The sequence below is a fragment of the Solanum tuberosum genome, unplaced genomic scaffold (assembly GCF_000226075.1).
Source record: "Solanum tuberosum cultivar DM 1-3 516 R44 unplaced genomic scaffold, SolTub_3.0 scf00062, whole genome shotgun sequence".
NCBI classification, from domain to species: domain Eukaryota; kingdom Viridiplantae; phylum Streptophyta; class Magnoliopsida; order Solanales; family Solanaceae; genus Solanum; species Solanum tuberosum.
In genome coordinates, this window is record NW_006238987.1 from 1,466,664 (window position 1) to 1,481,358 (window position 14,695).

The 14,695-nt window shown below is 34.8% G+C and overlaps 2 protein-coding genes across 2 annotated transcripts; both read right to left on the reverse strand.

Moving 5' to 3' along the window:
- Positions 1-144: 144 nt before the first annotated feature.
- Positions 145-2,947, reverse strand: LOC102589857 (COBRA-like protein 1). The gene is made up of 6 exons (XM_015307647.1): positions 2,842-2,947; positions 2,062-2,141; positions 1,404-1,860; positions 1,098-1,257; positions 716-993; positions 145-636 (listed from the first exon to the last, which is right to left on the reverse strand). The coding sequence occupies exons 1-6, from the start codon at positions 2,945-2,947 to the stop codon at positions 341-343; spliced, it is 1,377 nt and encodes a 458-aa protein (XP_015163133.1). The 3' UTR covers positions 145-340.
- Positions 2,948-6,559: 3,612 nt separating this feature from the next.
- On the reverse strand, positions 6,560-9,257 carry LOC102585028 (pentatricopeptide repeat-containing protein PNM1, mitochondrial). Its single transcript, XM_006345044.2, has 2 exons — positions 7,518-9,257; positions 6,560-6,937 (listed from the first exon to the last, which is right to left on the reverse strand). Exon 1 carries the CDS (start codon positions 9,122-9,124, stop codon positions 7,559-7,561), a length of 1,566 nt encoding a protein of 521 aa, XP_006345106.1. The 5' UTR covers positions 9,125-9,257; the 3' UTR covers positions 6,560-6,937; positions 7,518-7,558.
- Between the last annotated feature and the right edge of the window lie 5,438 nt (positions 9,258-14,695).

The following is a 14,695-nucleotide window of genomic DNA, read 5'->3' on the forward strand; positions in this document are numbered from 1 at the left end:
ATAACATTTTCCTTATATATAAGATTTTTGTTATATATATATCTGAAGTTCTCTGAACATCACTCAATAGTGTACATCAAAATTCTCATAGTCTAGTGCACCAACACACCAATACAATGTATATGTTGAACCTCGAGTAATCGAACTGGAACACACCAAGTCAATGGTTACATCTACAAAATCACAAGTAAACCTTCACATTTTGGAACCTCAGGATGAAGTTGCAGAAGTGATGCTTTTAAATTTTACTGAAGATATTTCATGTTAATATAAACAAGGCAAGGAAATTCTCTTCATTGGAAGCAATTAAACTCTTCAATTGTATATCTTTCTTTTAACTTTACAAGTTATGTGAATATAATAGAACAAGAGATACCAAAATTGCCACCAACGAGTGCAGTAGAGTAAGCCTACTGTAGGCACTAGCATTTGGTAGGTATGGATAAGCATCGGGAGGTGGCATAACACAGTTATCGCCATTAAAGTAAACCTTTCGAGGGAAAGCCCATCCCTTTTCAAAGGTAAACTTCAATTTATCTTTCTGAAGTATGATCTCTGATTGCACATTTCCAGAAGGTCCACCCTGCATTAGTTGATCATTGTAATATTGGATTCCCCAAAACATAGCAGTATCATCTGAAGAAGATGAAATCAGTTAGAAAGCTCAAATGTATACGAAAGTTGTATTTCGTTGTCAAGGGAAAAGAGTACTCACTAATGGAACCATATGGGAGCAGCGGCTCATAATTAAAGCTGAATATCTGCGTGAGATTCTCAAAGCTGGGGTGTTGAACAACAAGATTCCACTGGGAATAGTTCATTTTGTAGTTAAAATTTGTAATTGTAATTTTTACCCTCCAGTAAGCTTTATAGTTGGTCTTAATATGCCAATGAACTCTAATCGGACACATATGTTTAGTACATCGGACCACAGGACTGTCATCATCTTTTCCGGAACTTAGAAGTGTTGAGGCTAAATAAGGAGAGTCCGGCCTGTCAGAGAACATAAAATAAACATCAAATGAATATTAAGAACTTCCCGAAACTTAAACAAAAAAGAAAGGGAGAATATGAGATTAAAGATAGTGTCTGCTCACTCTACACATGTTCCCGGCTGTGTTATGTTATTTTGGCAACCACATGTGCAAGTCGGACAGTTTATAATTGTGTTGTTGTAGAAAGAGGACAGTGAGACACAACAAGTCGGTGTCCTCTGAGCTAAGAACTGTGAATACGTGCAAATAACATTCCATGTCACTGCAAGGAAAAAGATACAATTAATATGATTACACCTTTAACTTTATTAGTATAGACTCGGAAAATTTCATGATCAAAGAGGTATGCATCATTTACGGATGTATCATGTCACTAATGTCTTGAGAAAGTAAAGGAACATAACTTACTCAAAGCTTGAGTGAACCTCCTTCCATCTGGTGTTAGAAACTTGGTTGGTTTCCCCTTCATTGCAGGTCCACATGTATATCCATGTCCCGGTGCTTTGAGGGTGAAGTTTTTTGGCAACCTTACTGTCTTGTTACTTGTTCCTGCTTGACCGACAGTTATTTGGAATGCGCTAACAGCTTTCTCTGGGTCTTGAACCCACGAGCTAATCACTCCGCCTCTGCAGCAATTTGAAACTTGTTGGTTATACGGAGTTCCTGGCAACAAGTCGACAATGAATGGGTCTCTTTTGCAGCAATGAGGGATGCTTCCTTTGAATTTCGAACAATCTCCTTGCTCTGTGGCTTGACCACCAGCTGCACTCCAAATTATTTCTTTTTTTGCCCATGTCCAACCTAGTTGCCATCCTGGTGCTTGAATGTGACGATACTTTTGGAAGTTATATATTGTAACAATAGCCTGCTTAATTCAAAGGAAAAAATAATCCTTTTTTGGTCAAACACAACTGTGAGATAAACTGATTGTTATTTTAACTGACAACTAATATTCCTACCAAAAAAAATAAAATTGAACTTCCACTTTACTCTAATTCAAATAGATAAGGAAATGATGCAAACTCAAAGAACATTTCAATAGTATAATAAGAGCAAATACACTCACAATATATCCATCTGGAGTCCAAGATTTAATATCCCACTTGACAGTAATATTTCCATTGGGATCAAGTGAATCATAAGCATCTGCAACAATTTGCAGCAAACAGTAAACTACTTTAATCGAAACAAAAATTACTAGTAGTAATAGTTTAATCTCTCGTATACAAAATGTGTTCTTCGTAGAGACAAATAAAATTCTTAGAACTCGTCCTCATGACTGAGCCAACAACAATAAGTAATCTGAACTAACTCATCAACCTGACCAACAATTTAAACACATCGAAATCGAAATCCTTGACAAATTCAAAATAAAATGAAGGATAAACCACAAAAGAGCAAAAAGGGAAAAAAAATAAAGCCATTTTATAAAATGGTCAAAATGTTAGCACAATCAACGTGTAGGACATTCTTATTCCATCAATAAAGAAACCACGCTCAAAAACTCGAATATCCATACTATCTTTGACCAAAAATTTACTCAAACCATACAAAAAAAAAAAAACTTATTTTTTCAAGATTATCATAATATAATCCCTTTCTGTAATCTTGACTCTGTTCTTTCCGATTCAATCAAACAGTTCTATTAGTAATGTTACATTTTGAAGCAAAACCCAAAATATTCATTTCTATATCCAAAATCAGCTAAACTTGCTTGTCACAATTGAACGATAAAAACAAAAAAAAAAAGATTCATTTTTAAAAAGAACAACACTTGAGTAGCTAGATAATAAATAGTAAATGAGACGATGACAAAAGTGAAAAAACACGTTGGGCATTCACTCACCTGTAGATGTAAAGCACATAAGAGAAAACAACAAAGCTATCAAAATTGCATAACTTCCAAATTTATTGATTGATGATCTTGAGATGGAACAGAGACAAACCTCCATTGATGAGTAAATAATTTTTTTTTTAAATTGTGTTTTTTTATTTTTTGAAAACTTGGGAAGGGTGAGCAATAGTACTATTTTTGTGTTGTGTTGGGAATGGACATATATATAGAAAAAGAAGAAGGAATTTAGAATGTATAGTGACAAAGGAGTTTTACCTTTTTTGTGATGTTTTTCATATGGACTACTAATGTTTTTCAAATGGGGGAGGGAAGAGCAGGGGAGGGGTGAAACAGACTTTATAGAGCCAACTGTCACCAGATGGTCACCTCTTATTAATTATAACATTAAGCTTCGTTTGGTATCTGAATAAGAAATAAGTTACTCATATATTAATTTTCACCATGATGTTATTGACAATTTAGAAACTCGCATAACTAATAAGTACATGTATAAGTTATGAGAGAATCTATGTATTATTTTATTCAGGATAGAATGTGGAATAACTATTAGTTGCATAAAATAATTCATAGATTCACTCATAATTAATCATTATATTACTAATATCCGCATAACTCTAGTCAGAAACGAGTTAAGTTGGATAAGGAATAATTAACTTTAGGATATTAGCTTATCCCTTCTTTAGTTACTAAGAAAATTATGAGATAACTTATCTCGAAAATAATTATCTCAGAATTGTATATTATTTTTATTTTATATTAAAAATAGAAAATTAATTTTGAGATAACTAATTTTGAAGTAATTTATTAATTCTATAATCAAACGATCCCCAAGTATATATGGTAGCTTCCAAGGCAATTTTCAGCGTTTTCCATTAGTAAAAGTAATAAATGTCTTACTTATTAAATTTAGCTAGTATCAATTTGAAATCTCATTTTGCTCAATAAAATAGGTGATATAAAGTCAAATCTTAATAAAAATATTAAATATATTTAATAAAAAATGTTTTTTTAGTGCTTCACGATCATAAAAATACTAAAAATAAAAAATGTGTTTTTTTAGTGCTTCACGCGCATGTGTTGTAATTCATATGAGTAGTAAAAAAAAATACATGAATGAAATTTATATGTTACTCTTTTCGTCCCATATCAATTGTTGATATTATTTGACCCTAAATTTTCAAATATTTTCATGGCTATCATTTTTATGTGAAGATTTGAATGAAGTGTTATTGTGCGTTTAACCATAAATTTGGGGGAAAATATTTGACTATTTTAAAAAATATGACTTATACACATAGGTTCTAAAAATTATGAAAAATACTTTTAAGTTTGTATTGTCATTTTATGATAAACATGCTCCGTTAAAAAATAACCTTATAACATATTTGATGACAATCAACAACAACGAAATAATAATATGGGCAAAGGCAATACCTCAATCGCATATTCAAACTTGTCACTGATTCAAGATGAATTATAATGCATTAAAAACAATTATTCTTTTTTTGGACACGATCTGTATAAATAACAACGATGAATAGCTATTAGTTATTAGTGGAGTAATTTGGTAGATAAATATTAGTTGGAATTAATTAATGATGATTAATTTTTATAAAATATAGACTTGGGGTAATTTTTTAAAATTTCCAAATATTAGAATTTGACCTAAATACTCATTTTTCCTAGTAATTGGAAACTTGAGATATTTGGCAAATATATTTGCCAAATAATAACAACTTGTATGGCCAAACACCATTTCTCAAGTTTTTCCCAAAAATATTTGGGTCAAACGGGTACTAAATATATGTCCCAAAATGCTTGTTTATTTACAAAATGAAGGTAGAATTATTTTAACTTTTCTCGTTTGCTCATAATATTAATTATGTTTTGAAGTAAATAATATTAAAAAGAAATTAAGGGTAAATTATTATTTTTTTTAAAACTTCTGGAAATGTGACAACTAAGAGTCAGAGAGGGTAGATGATTTCCCCTATATATGCATATGATTAATGAGTAATTAGCATCCAAAATGGGTTTAATTAGGGTTATACACAGCCTAAAAGTGGATAACTGTTGAAATTTTATTTCTTTCTGTTTTAGTTCTTCATACTTACTTGACCTGGAATGTTAATTCACAGGCCCTCGTGACTTTTCTGGGCTTAGAAAGGCAAAAACAATTCATTAAAAAGTGAACTTTAGAAAAAATTATTTGAGGTTGTCAATTTTGTTTCTTTATAAGGAATTCTGATCAAATTGAAAATTGTATGTATCTAGAAACGATTAATATATAGTATATAGTGTTACATCATATAACAATGTTTTGACCTTCCAAAAAATAAAATAGTAGCAAAATTAGTATAAGAATTGGCTTCTCAACAAACTCTATGGTTTGTTAATAATTAATCTATTTAAAAGAGGCACATCTTCTTCTTCCTTTTTTGTAACTAAAAGAGAGACACTTGATACAATTTTTTGTACATTATTCCATTTTGGGATGGAGGAAACTCTATCTCCTCTTTTAAACGTGAAAAATTGTTTGTGATATGGATGTAGTTTGTGAAGATATTTGGGATTATATCTGCATATCTAGAGTATGGTGTGCTTGTAGAAAAGGTTTAATGTTGAACAAAGATCCAACTATAATTATCATTTAAGAAGTTTATACTAGTGAGTCGTTTGGTTGGAAACAAGTTATCCCAGGATTAGTGATAGGATTAGCCATCCTGGGATAACTTATCCCACCATGTATATGTGATAACTTATTCCATCACTATTGTAGAAATAGTGGGATAAGTTATCCCAATCATGGCAACCAAATAAGATAACAATTTTTTTATCTCATCACTATTTATTTTTATCCATCGTATCAAACGACTCTTAATGTATTGTTTAGTCGTGGGACTCGTGGCAATTATCATTATTCATACTTGATCAAGTCGCGGCTAGTTAAAGGTGATCATTATATTTATTTATCATATATAGAGATGTTAATAAACTTTAATGGTACTTTGGCACATCTTTCTTCTACTATTTAATTAAAAAAATATCGTTGAAATTTGAGAAAAACTTCCATTGAGACGACACTTGGCACAATCTGAAATGCAAGAAAATGTCTTGTTACGATATATAATTGCAAGCCGTCTATATATATCATATAAGGCCAATCACAGTTAATAAGTAAGTTTACAGTGGCACCATTTTTTGTGTTATGGTTGTTGTTACTATAAGTTGTTGACAAGATGCATAAAGAATGGTAGTACAAAGTACAAACCACAAAATCCAGTTTGAGATGAATCAGTTGCATCTCAGCTTCAATAGCATGTTGCCTCTAGCAGAAGAGCACAAACTAGGCAAGCCTCATTTGAGAAACCGAGTTATCGGTCATAAAGAACACCATAGAATATTACAGCCAAGTTCAGTACATCACTCCACACAACCACAACCAAGCAGAAATGGAAGTTATGCTTAAAGTTGCAATATTGTGATCACACTAGATCGAAAATGCACATAGTAAACATTTTGTTATACTCAAATCTTGTATTTGAGTCATTACTCAGATTCTTCTACCATATAAGAGTCTGTCCACAATAATCTGCCAAGCATAATCACTATACTCAACCACATCATGTAGAATGGTTTACCATTTTCATCCGTTCAGCCTCATTGTTCACTTCTTTTCCAGTTAAGGTAATCCGTTTACATGTGAAGATGACTACTAACTGATGTATTTCGATTTTGACTCCACATGTCTACTTTGTAAGGGTAAATTCTGCTAATGTAACAAAACAAAATGTCTATGATACTAGGAAAACCTCAGCCTTGTTGATTGGCAGGGATATAGAGTAATCTTATATAGCAAGAACACATGACCTAAGTTTTCAATAGAGTTAGCAAATACAGAGAATATTATGCAAATCATCAGTTCCCTCTTCCAAAGTACTTACTGATTTGCAGATAACACTTTTCAAGTACCTCAGACAGAAAGAATTCTAAGTCTTTGGTGGAACTCCTGCTTTCGTAATAAGAATCTAATTCAACCCAGCACATTCACAAGTCTTGTCCAAAGATGAAGCACCACGAGGGACATCTGGGATTTGAGTTTTGCATCAGAGTAGTAAATTAACAATTCTAATTGACAGCATAGAGAAGAGAGTTACTGCGCAAGATATGCTAGAAGAAACAGCTTTTAGACTAGAGGGCACAGCGGGGGTGAGGAGTTCAACAATCTATTTTGAATGTCCTGTACTCCTGTTCTTGCATCCAACTCAAATAAACCAATACAATATATGTGTGCATACACAGACAAATGCACAATTAATTCAACAAGGACTGCCAATTAATCTAGTCACAAGTTATATAGATTTATCCGTCAAACGAGAACCCATACAACTCAAGTTCATCCAAAGTATATAAGAATGTTACTATATGTTAAGGAGAGATAATGGCAAGTTTGTTCTGTAGGCATCATTATGTAGTAGCAAGAATAGACACATTCAGAATTTATAATTCTAAATCAATTCATGAGATACAAAAATATAAATTCATTCACGAGTTACAAATTTAAAGATCAACAAAAAATAAAGGAGAGAGCATTGTTGTAAACCAAAATTTTATTTCTAGTATTGTCAAGACTTATCAAAATGAGGGGAGAAACACTGTCAGCGTACCACTGGAAAATCTCGCTCAAAATCATCCAATACAGAAGGGATCAAAATGCTCGGCGGGCCATCTTTTTAGGTTTCTTCACATAACTAAGGCGAATTTTCTTAAGTTTTGTCCTCTTTCTAGCCATTTTCTCTGGAAACGTTTCCCTCTTCTTTTCCTTCTTGGCAGGGGCGGATTTCTTCTTTGCATATTTTGGGTGCACCATATAGGCCTTTGGTTCAACTGCCAATTCATTGCTCTCAGCTTCCTTATATAGTGCATTTGCTTTGTCAACCCGATTATGAGCAACCATTTTTCCTATCAACAAGTCGTATGTCTTTAACCCCGGTTTGCAACCATCCTCCTTCATCTTTGCAAAGACACTCATAGCATGATCCAGTCTTTCAATCCCACATAATATTTTCAAGAATTCATAATAGGCCTTCTTATCAAGCGCATCCCCAAATCCTGCAGATTTCATCCTATCAATCATTTCATCACCTTCTCCAACTCTTGCAGCCTGGTACAAGCTCCTAATAAGAGTGAGAAACGTTGTTTCATCGGGATTACAACCCCACTCCCCCATCCTATAAAACAGATTCAAAGCATCCTCTGTTTTCCTAATCTTACACAAGTTAGTAATCAAAACATTAAAGGTTTCCACGTCTCTAGGAACACCTTTCTCTTCCATTTCTAGCAACACATTTTCTGCCTCAGATTGAAGCCTGAAAGGATCCTTCTTCCTACACAGCTTACAAACACAATCAAGTATTGCATTATAAGCTGAAGCCCCAATTTCGAACCCTCCCCTATACATCTCCCCAGCTAACCGCTGTGCCTCATCAAGTTTCCCATCAATACACCAACCCCTTATCAGCATATCGCATATATATTCGTCCGGGAAGAATTCGCTAGCCAAACTTTTAACCATTTTCTCAGCATAGCTAGCAAATCCATGCTCACACAACCTAGAAACTACCAACTTCAAAGAATCCAAATCCCTAACTAACCCATAATCTTTCTCCATATTTTCAAAAAATGCTACTGTCTGAGTGGATCTTCCAGCCCTTACAAGTCTATCAACCATGGATTCTAACGTCTTCCTTCCCGCTAACCCAATCCCATCAATAAGTACATCCTGGGCAGCTTTAAAATCCTTTCTCCTACCAAAATAATCCACAAAGTAAGACACAACCTCATCATCGACCTTGAAACTTTCCTTAGACTTAACCCACTTGAAAAACCCTAATACTGTTCGTCCTGCATCTGGGGAAAGATTGAGTGTGGTAAGGATCAGGGAAGGAGTCAAATTGACATGGGAGAAAGAAAGATCGAGACTTTGTGGAATTGATAGAGATTCCGCATCGAGCTCCTTAACAAGCTCAGACGAAAGAGACTGAGCGGTTGTTTCTTCTTGATCACTTTCGGGTTGGGATGAGAATGATCTGAAACTGGTAGAATAGTGCGAAAATGAAAATGAATCATAATGGGGAAGTGGTGAAGTGAAAAAATGGGTTTTGGAAAGGGATAACTGGGAACAGGGAAGGTGGTGGGTTTGATTGGTCGCCGACGAATAAATACAGCGACGGAGAAGTGTACGGAGTGTTGATGGGGTGGTGATTCGACGCATTTTCAGTGTGTGTAGTGAGTGAGAGAAAGAAAGGGCGGCGACGGCAATGGTGGAGTGTTAAACCCTCTCTTACTGCTACAGCGGGTCTGGGCTCTGTCTTTCGGTTTTGGGCCTTCCGGGTAACATGAAAATTGACGGGTCTTTCACAAATAGTAATTAGTTTTCCTGTACTTCTCCCCAACTTACAATTGCTATATTTCGGATGCGCACGGGTAAATCTAGGAAAATATGCTTAATTATATAAATATTTTTATCATATGTACTAGTTTTAGTTATTGTTTGAATAAATGATATATCATTTCGCTAGTTAATAATTTTTACCAAATTTTAAGTTGGGAGAAGGCACAAGTATCCCCTAGACTATTATCGAAATCTCAGAGAAACATCTTAACTAAACTAAGGTCTTATTACCTCCTTGAACTCATTTTATATATAATATTGTACACCTTTTGGCTTATGTGGCACACCCCGTGACTCCATGCAGTTGAGGCACATGAGAGATATTTGGATGCCACGTAAGCCAAAAAGGTGTAAAAATTACAAAAAAAATGAGTTTAGGGGGGTAATAGGACCTTAGTTTAGTTAAGGTGTGTCTCTGGGATTTGGGTCATAGTCTAGGGAGGTACTTCTACCTTTTCCCTTTTAAGTTAGATACACCTAGATACATGAACAATTGCTACCAGATATATTTTGAAATACAAAATTCATAGGGAGAGAGGCGAGCGAAGTATGAGGAAGGCGAGCAAGATAGGAGGGAGGCAAGCGAGAAGGTCTATATATCCACAATAGATATTTGGAATATCAAATAAATTTTGGATACATTTTGAAATACAGATATAGACGAAGAGAGGTGAGCGAGAGATGAGAGAGGCAAGCGAGAGAGTTAAATATATGTGAATATATTGTATCTAAAATTAATTACACCTAATTTAGATTTCATGTATCTAAGAAACATATATCTAGATAAGTGCAAACAAGATACAAGTATCCTAAGTTCGAATTCTGATAAAAGTAAGTTACTCCCAAACTAGTGATATTTATATTGTGTTTACTCATAAATCTATACGAAAGATAGCCCACAAACTTTGCGAAAAATATAAAATGCACTAGCAAATCTATTGTGTTTTCCATGGGCGGAACTACTCACCCAACCAACTAGTCAATCCTTAAGGGTCAAAAGGGAAGTAGGGATGGCAATGGGGCGGTTGCGGAGCGGGGCAAGTCTAAGTCTATGCGGGGAAGGGCGGGTTTAACCTTATGCGGGGAAGTTGCAGGGTAGGGCGGATTGGACTAATTTTTTTAAGAAATTAAGCGGGGCGGAGCGGGTGGAGGATTGAAATATTTTTCTCACTTTTCTTAATCTCTCGGCTCTTAACTGTTAGTCTATTTACACGAGTCACTACTGTTTTAACAAAACAACAACTAAGAAAATAATTAAACTAGATCTTCACAGTTAAAAAAATATAATAAAAGTTAAATTTGTGTACTGTTTTAGCAAATAACATAATAAAGAAAAGAAAAAAAATCAATATAACATAAGTGGGGCAGGGTGGGGCGGGTTAAGAATAGAAAAAAATGTTGAGCGGGGCAAAGCGGGGCGGATTAAAATTTTGCGGATTAAGCTTCTACCCGCCCCAATCCGCCCCATTGCCATCCCTAAAAGGAAGGCAACAAGTGGAAACTTTCTTAAATTTGTTACCACTCTTTCGTTTACTCTTTATTGTTTGTATAGTTTTTTATTGTAGCTAACTAAATTTTATTAGAACGGTATATTTTGATTGGTTAAAATGAATATATTTTCTTATATATCTACCTTCTTATTTTATAATAATTGTGTTTTGTAGTATGTAGACTTTCAATGTAACAACTCAAGTTACCACACAACAAGGATATATATTATAATCACTTAGAGCGTAAAATACAATTGAGAAATGGAAACAACAAGCAAGTAATAGCTAACGATCCTTAAAATGAAACTGAGAATGTTAATCAAAGGGGAAGAAGATAAAAAATTACTGTGATAGATAGAAGGGGATGAGAAGCTTAGACTAAGAACAGAGATGAGAGGAATCAGATTCTTTTCTTAACAATTTGCATAACCCATGAATCAGCGACCGCTACCCCTTTTGATGGAACCATTTCCACACCCACTACTCGACTCGGATCCCAAATTAACCTGACCCTAGTGCTTGTTCTCGGCCCAATAGCTTTTGCCAGCCCAATAACTATTTATATGACCTTGGTATTCATATTAGGTTGGACTTGGTTCATAACAATACTCTCATCCAAAATAAGAACCTTGCCCTCAAGGTTCGAGTAGAGCCACATAGACAGTATAATATTGAATCTTCCAAGACTCAAGTATGTGTAGAGAGCTGCGATAGTGGTGCGATGTATAAACCAAACACTGTCAACTTGCAGAATTTAGGAAACAATTTCATTGCCTTCAGAGAATTCCATATTACCAAGATCATAACAGAGGCCACAATTCTAAACAATTTCATTTGCTTTCCTTTGCCAAGCCAAACAATTTTCAATACCTCTTTTATACTAACAGAGTAATGAGCAGAAGTAATACATGCTTATCTCATAGCAATAAGATTGTTGGAGATAGGAAAATGATTCAGGATCCCTCAATCTACACTTCTTGTTTACCTCCATAGGTGTTTCACAGAGAAGGGAAAGATAATGATGTTTCTGTTCAAGAATTATAGCAAGAAAGGCTTGAGAGCTTGCGAGGAGAGGCGGTCCCATGGTTGCACCAGATGTTTTTCTATGCACTGCAAGTTGAATCTGGTGTGCTACAGTGTGCTCTTCAACACGTCTATGGCTACCAAAATGGGCAAGATAACACATAATTCTCGTTGCAGTTATAAACTTACCCCCCAACTACTCAAGATAGAAATACGTTTACTCTCATCGAGCAATGACTTGTGAACAACATAAGCATTAACAATTGATGCACATGTCACCAACTCAAGCTCACTTTTAATCGATGTAGCAAAACTAGCTGGTACACCTTGAGCGCCAAAGAAAACCATGATCTCCTCAAGCGTAGAGAAATTACACAACTCCTGCTCAATCAAGTTTGACGTGGACTTGATGCAGCCTTGTAGCAATGCAATACAAACAATTGGTGTAACTTCTTTTCTCTGTGGTGCCATTTTCAGTACACTAGCCTGCTCATTTATTTTCTTTCGTAGAGAGAAATCACCTTGTAGGAATCGAAATAACTTGGGAAGTCGTATGATATCTAAATGTGCAATTGGTTGTATCGCCATCAATGCAACTCTCTGGGAACCGTGATTAAACATAGGATTCACCTCAGAGTATGTATCATGCACTTTTGATTCCAGCATTATCATCTCGTCTACAACAGCCCATGTAGCAAAAATGTTCTGAAAACTAAAATTTAAAAAAATAGTAACTGCCAATGGAAGAACAAATAGCAAAACGAAAGCATGCAGACACCTTTGTTGTCCGGGATCCCACACTTGAGTCATAGAGTTATCATAAGCAATGAAGCCAAATGTATCAGTAGAGTCCAATAATAATAATGGCTTCGGGTTCACTGTATAACCAATGACAGTCTTAGACTTGAAACTTATACATGGATCCCATATAGAATGATTTGTTGCAGTTCTAAGAACAATCACAATGTCACCACAATTAAATGAAAATTGACACAAAATATTGTGAGTATTAAATTCACGAGTACATTACTACGTGCATTGCTATCCTTAAACTCCATATTTTTTTTCCATAATATAGATCCTCAATAGTTTCAGGCTCCAAGAATAACTCAGCAAGATACATGTTGCCAAAGGTCTCAAATCCAATTTTCGATTTATTAGAGACACAATCCAGAAAAGTAGCAGTAACATACCTCTTTGACATATCTTTTGGAGAAAAGTCATCGAACGGTTGAGCTTCATTGTGTTTAGGGCCTGGTGATTCTTCATCAAGCATATCGTCTGGAGTATCGGGTTGCACCTCTGCGACTATCATGGGGCAGCAACTAGGAAAACATTCGTCGAACACCCTAGGTGACTGAATATCGTCCAAATCAGACACAGGGCTAAAGACGGAAGAAGTCTCCTCCACTTCTTTGGTGAAAACTCCAATAGACATTTCATCGAACATATTGTCTACATGACCTGAATGGCCATCGATAAAAGCAAACAACTCCGGATGGCCCTCAACATTATCCATATGGCTTGAATTTTCTTCGACCAAAGGAGAAGCAATTTCTCCGCTAGAGACCATAGCAACACTAATACTCACATCTTCCTCTATAATCTGCTTAGATGTAACTAAACATTTGTTCTCGATCTTCTGAAGCAAAGCTAGAATATTGGTAATTTGAGTGTCAACCACAAGAGACTTTGCGTAGGTTCGTTTGGAAAAACGTAGGGCTAACTTCTCCTTGAAATAGGTCCAATCAAAAAATTATTTGTTGCGAAACATCCAACGAAACCACTCGAGAGCCTCACTATCTAGATATAAAGAATGAAGAGGTAGCCAGTGTTCTTCAGAGAAGCCCAGGAAAGTAAAGTATTGTTCTGCCCTATAAATTCAGTCAGTTGGATTATCGGAACCAGTGAATCGATCTAATACCACCACTGTCATTTGAGTACGTCAATGAAAGCACCAATGTAACAACTCAAGTTACCACACAACAATGATATATATTATAATCACTGAGAGCGCAAAATACAATTGAGAAATGGAAACAACAAGTAAGTACTAGCTAACGATTCTTAAAATGAAACTGAGAATGTTAATCAAAGGGGAAGAAGATCAGAAATTACTGTGATAGATAGAAGGGGATGAGAAGCTTAGACTAAGAACAGAGATGAGAGGAATTAGATTCTTTTCTTAACAATTTAGATAACCCATGAATCATCGACCGCTACCCCTTTTGATGAAACCATTTCCACACCCACTACTCGACCCGGATCCCAAATTTACCTGACCCTATTACTTGTTCTAGGTCCAATAGCTCTTGCCAGCCCAATAACTATTTTTGTGACATTGGTATTCATATTGGGTTGGACTTGGTTCATAACATTCAATCTAACAAATATCCAATTGTATAAATATATATATATATATGTATATATATTTGAGTTGTATTGGTCATCGTTAAATTTATTCGTGGTATGCTTATTTTTTCTTTATTCAACATTATTAACTTACGTGTTTAATTTTCGATTATTTACATTCAAAAGTAAGCTCAAATCTATTCCATAAGTAAATAAAGATAATAATATCATTTTACTCTATTTAGTAGGCGTTTGGCCATGCAATACCATATCACGAGATGGAATCAGCGTTTGGATATGCGATTTTACGCTGATTCCATCTCGTGATTCCATATCATGAGAGGTGATACCATATTCTCCAAAAACCATGATATGGAATTATATGGTGATTCCATATCATGATTTGAGATATTTTAATATAATAATTGATCCATGAGTTTATATTTTGTTAAAACAACCCCACATTTATATCTACTAACCATTTGTTTCATATGTAAATAAAATTTATAATCACATCATTACTTTT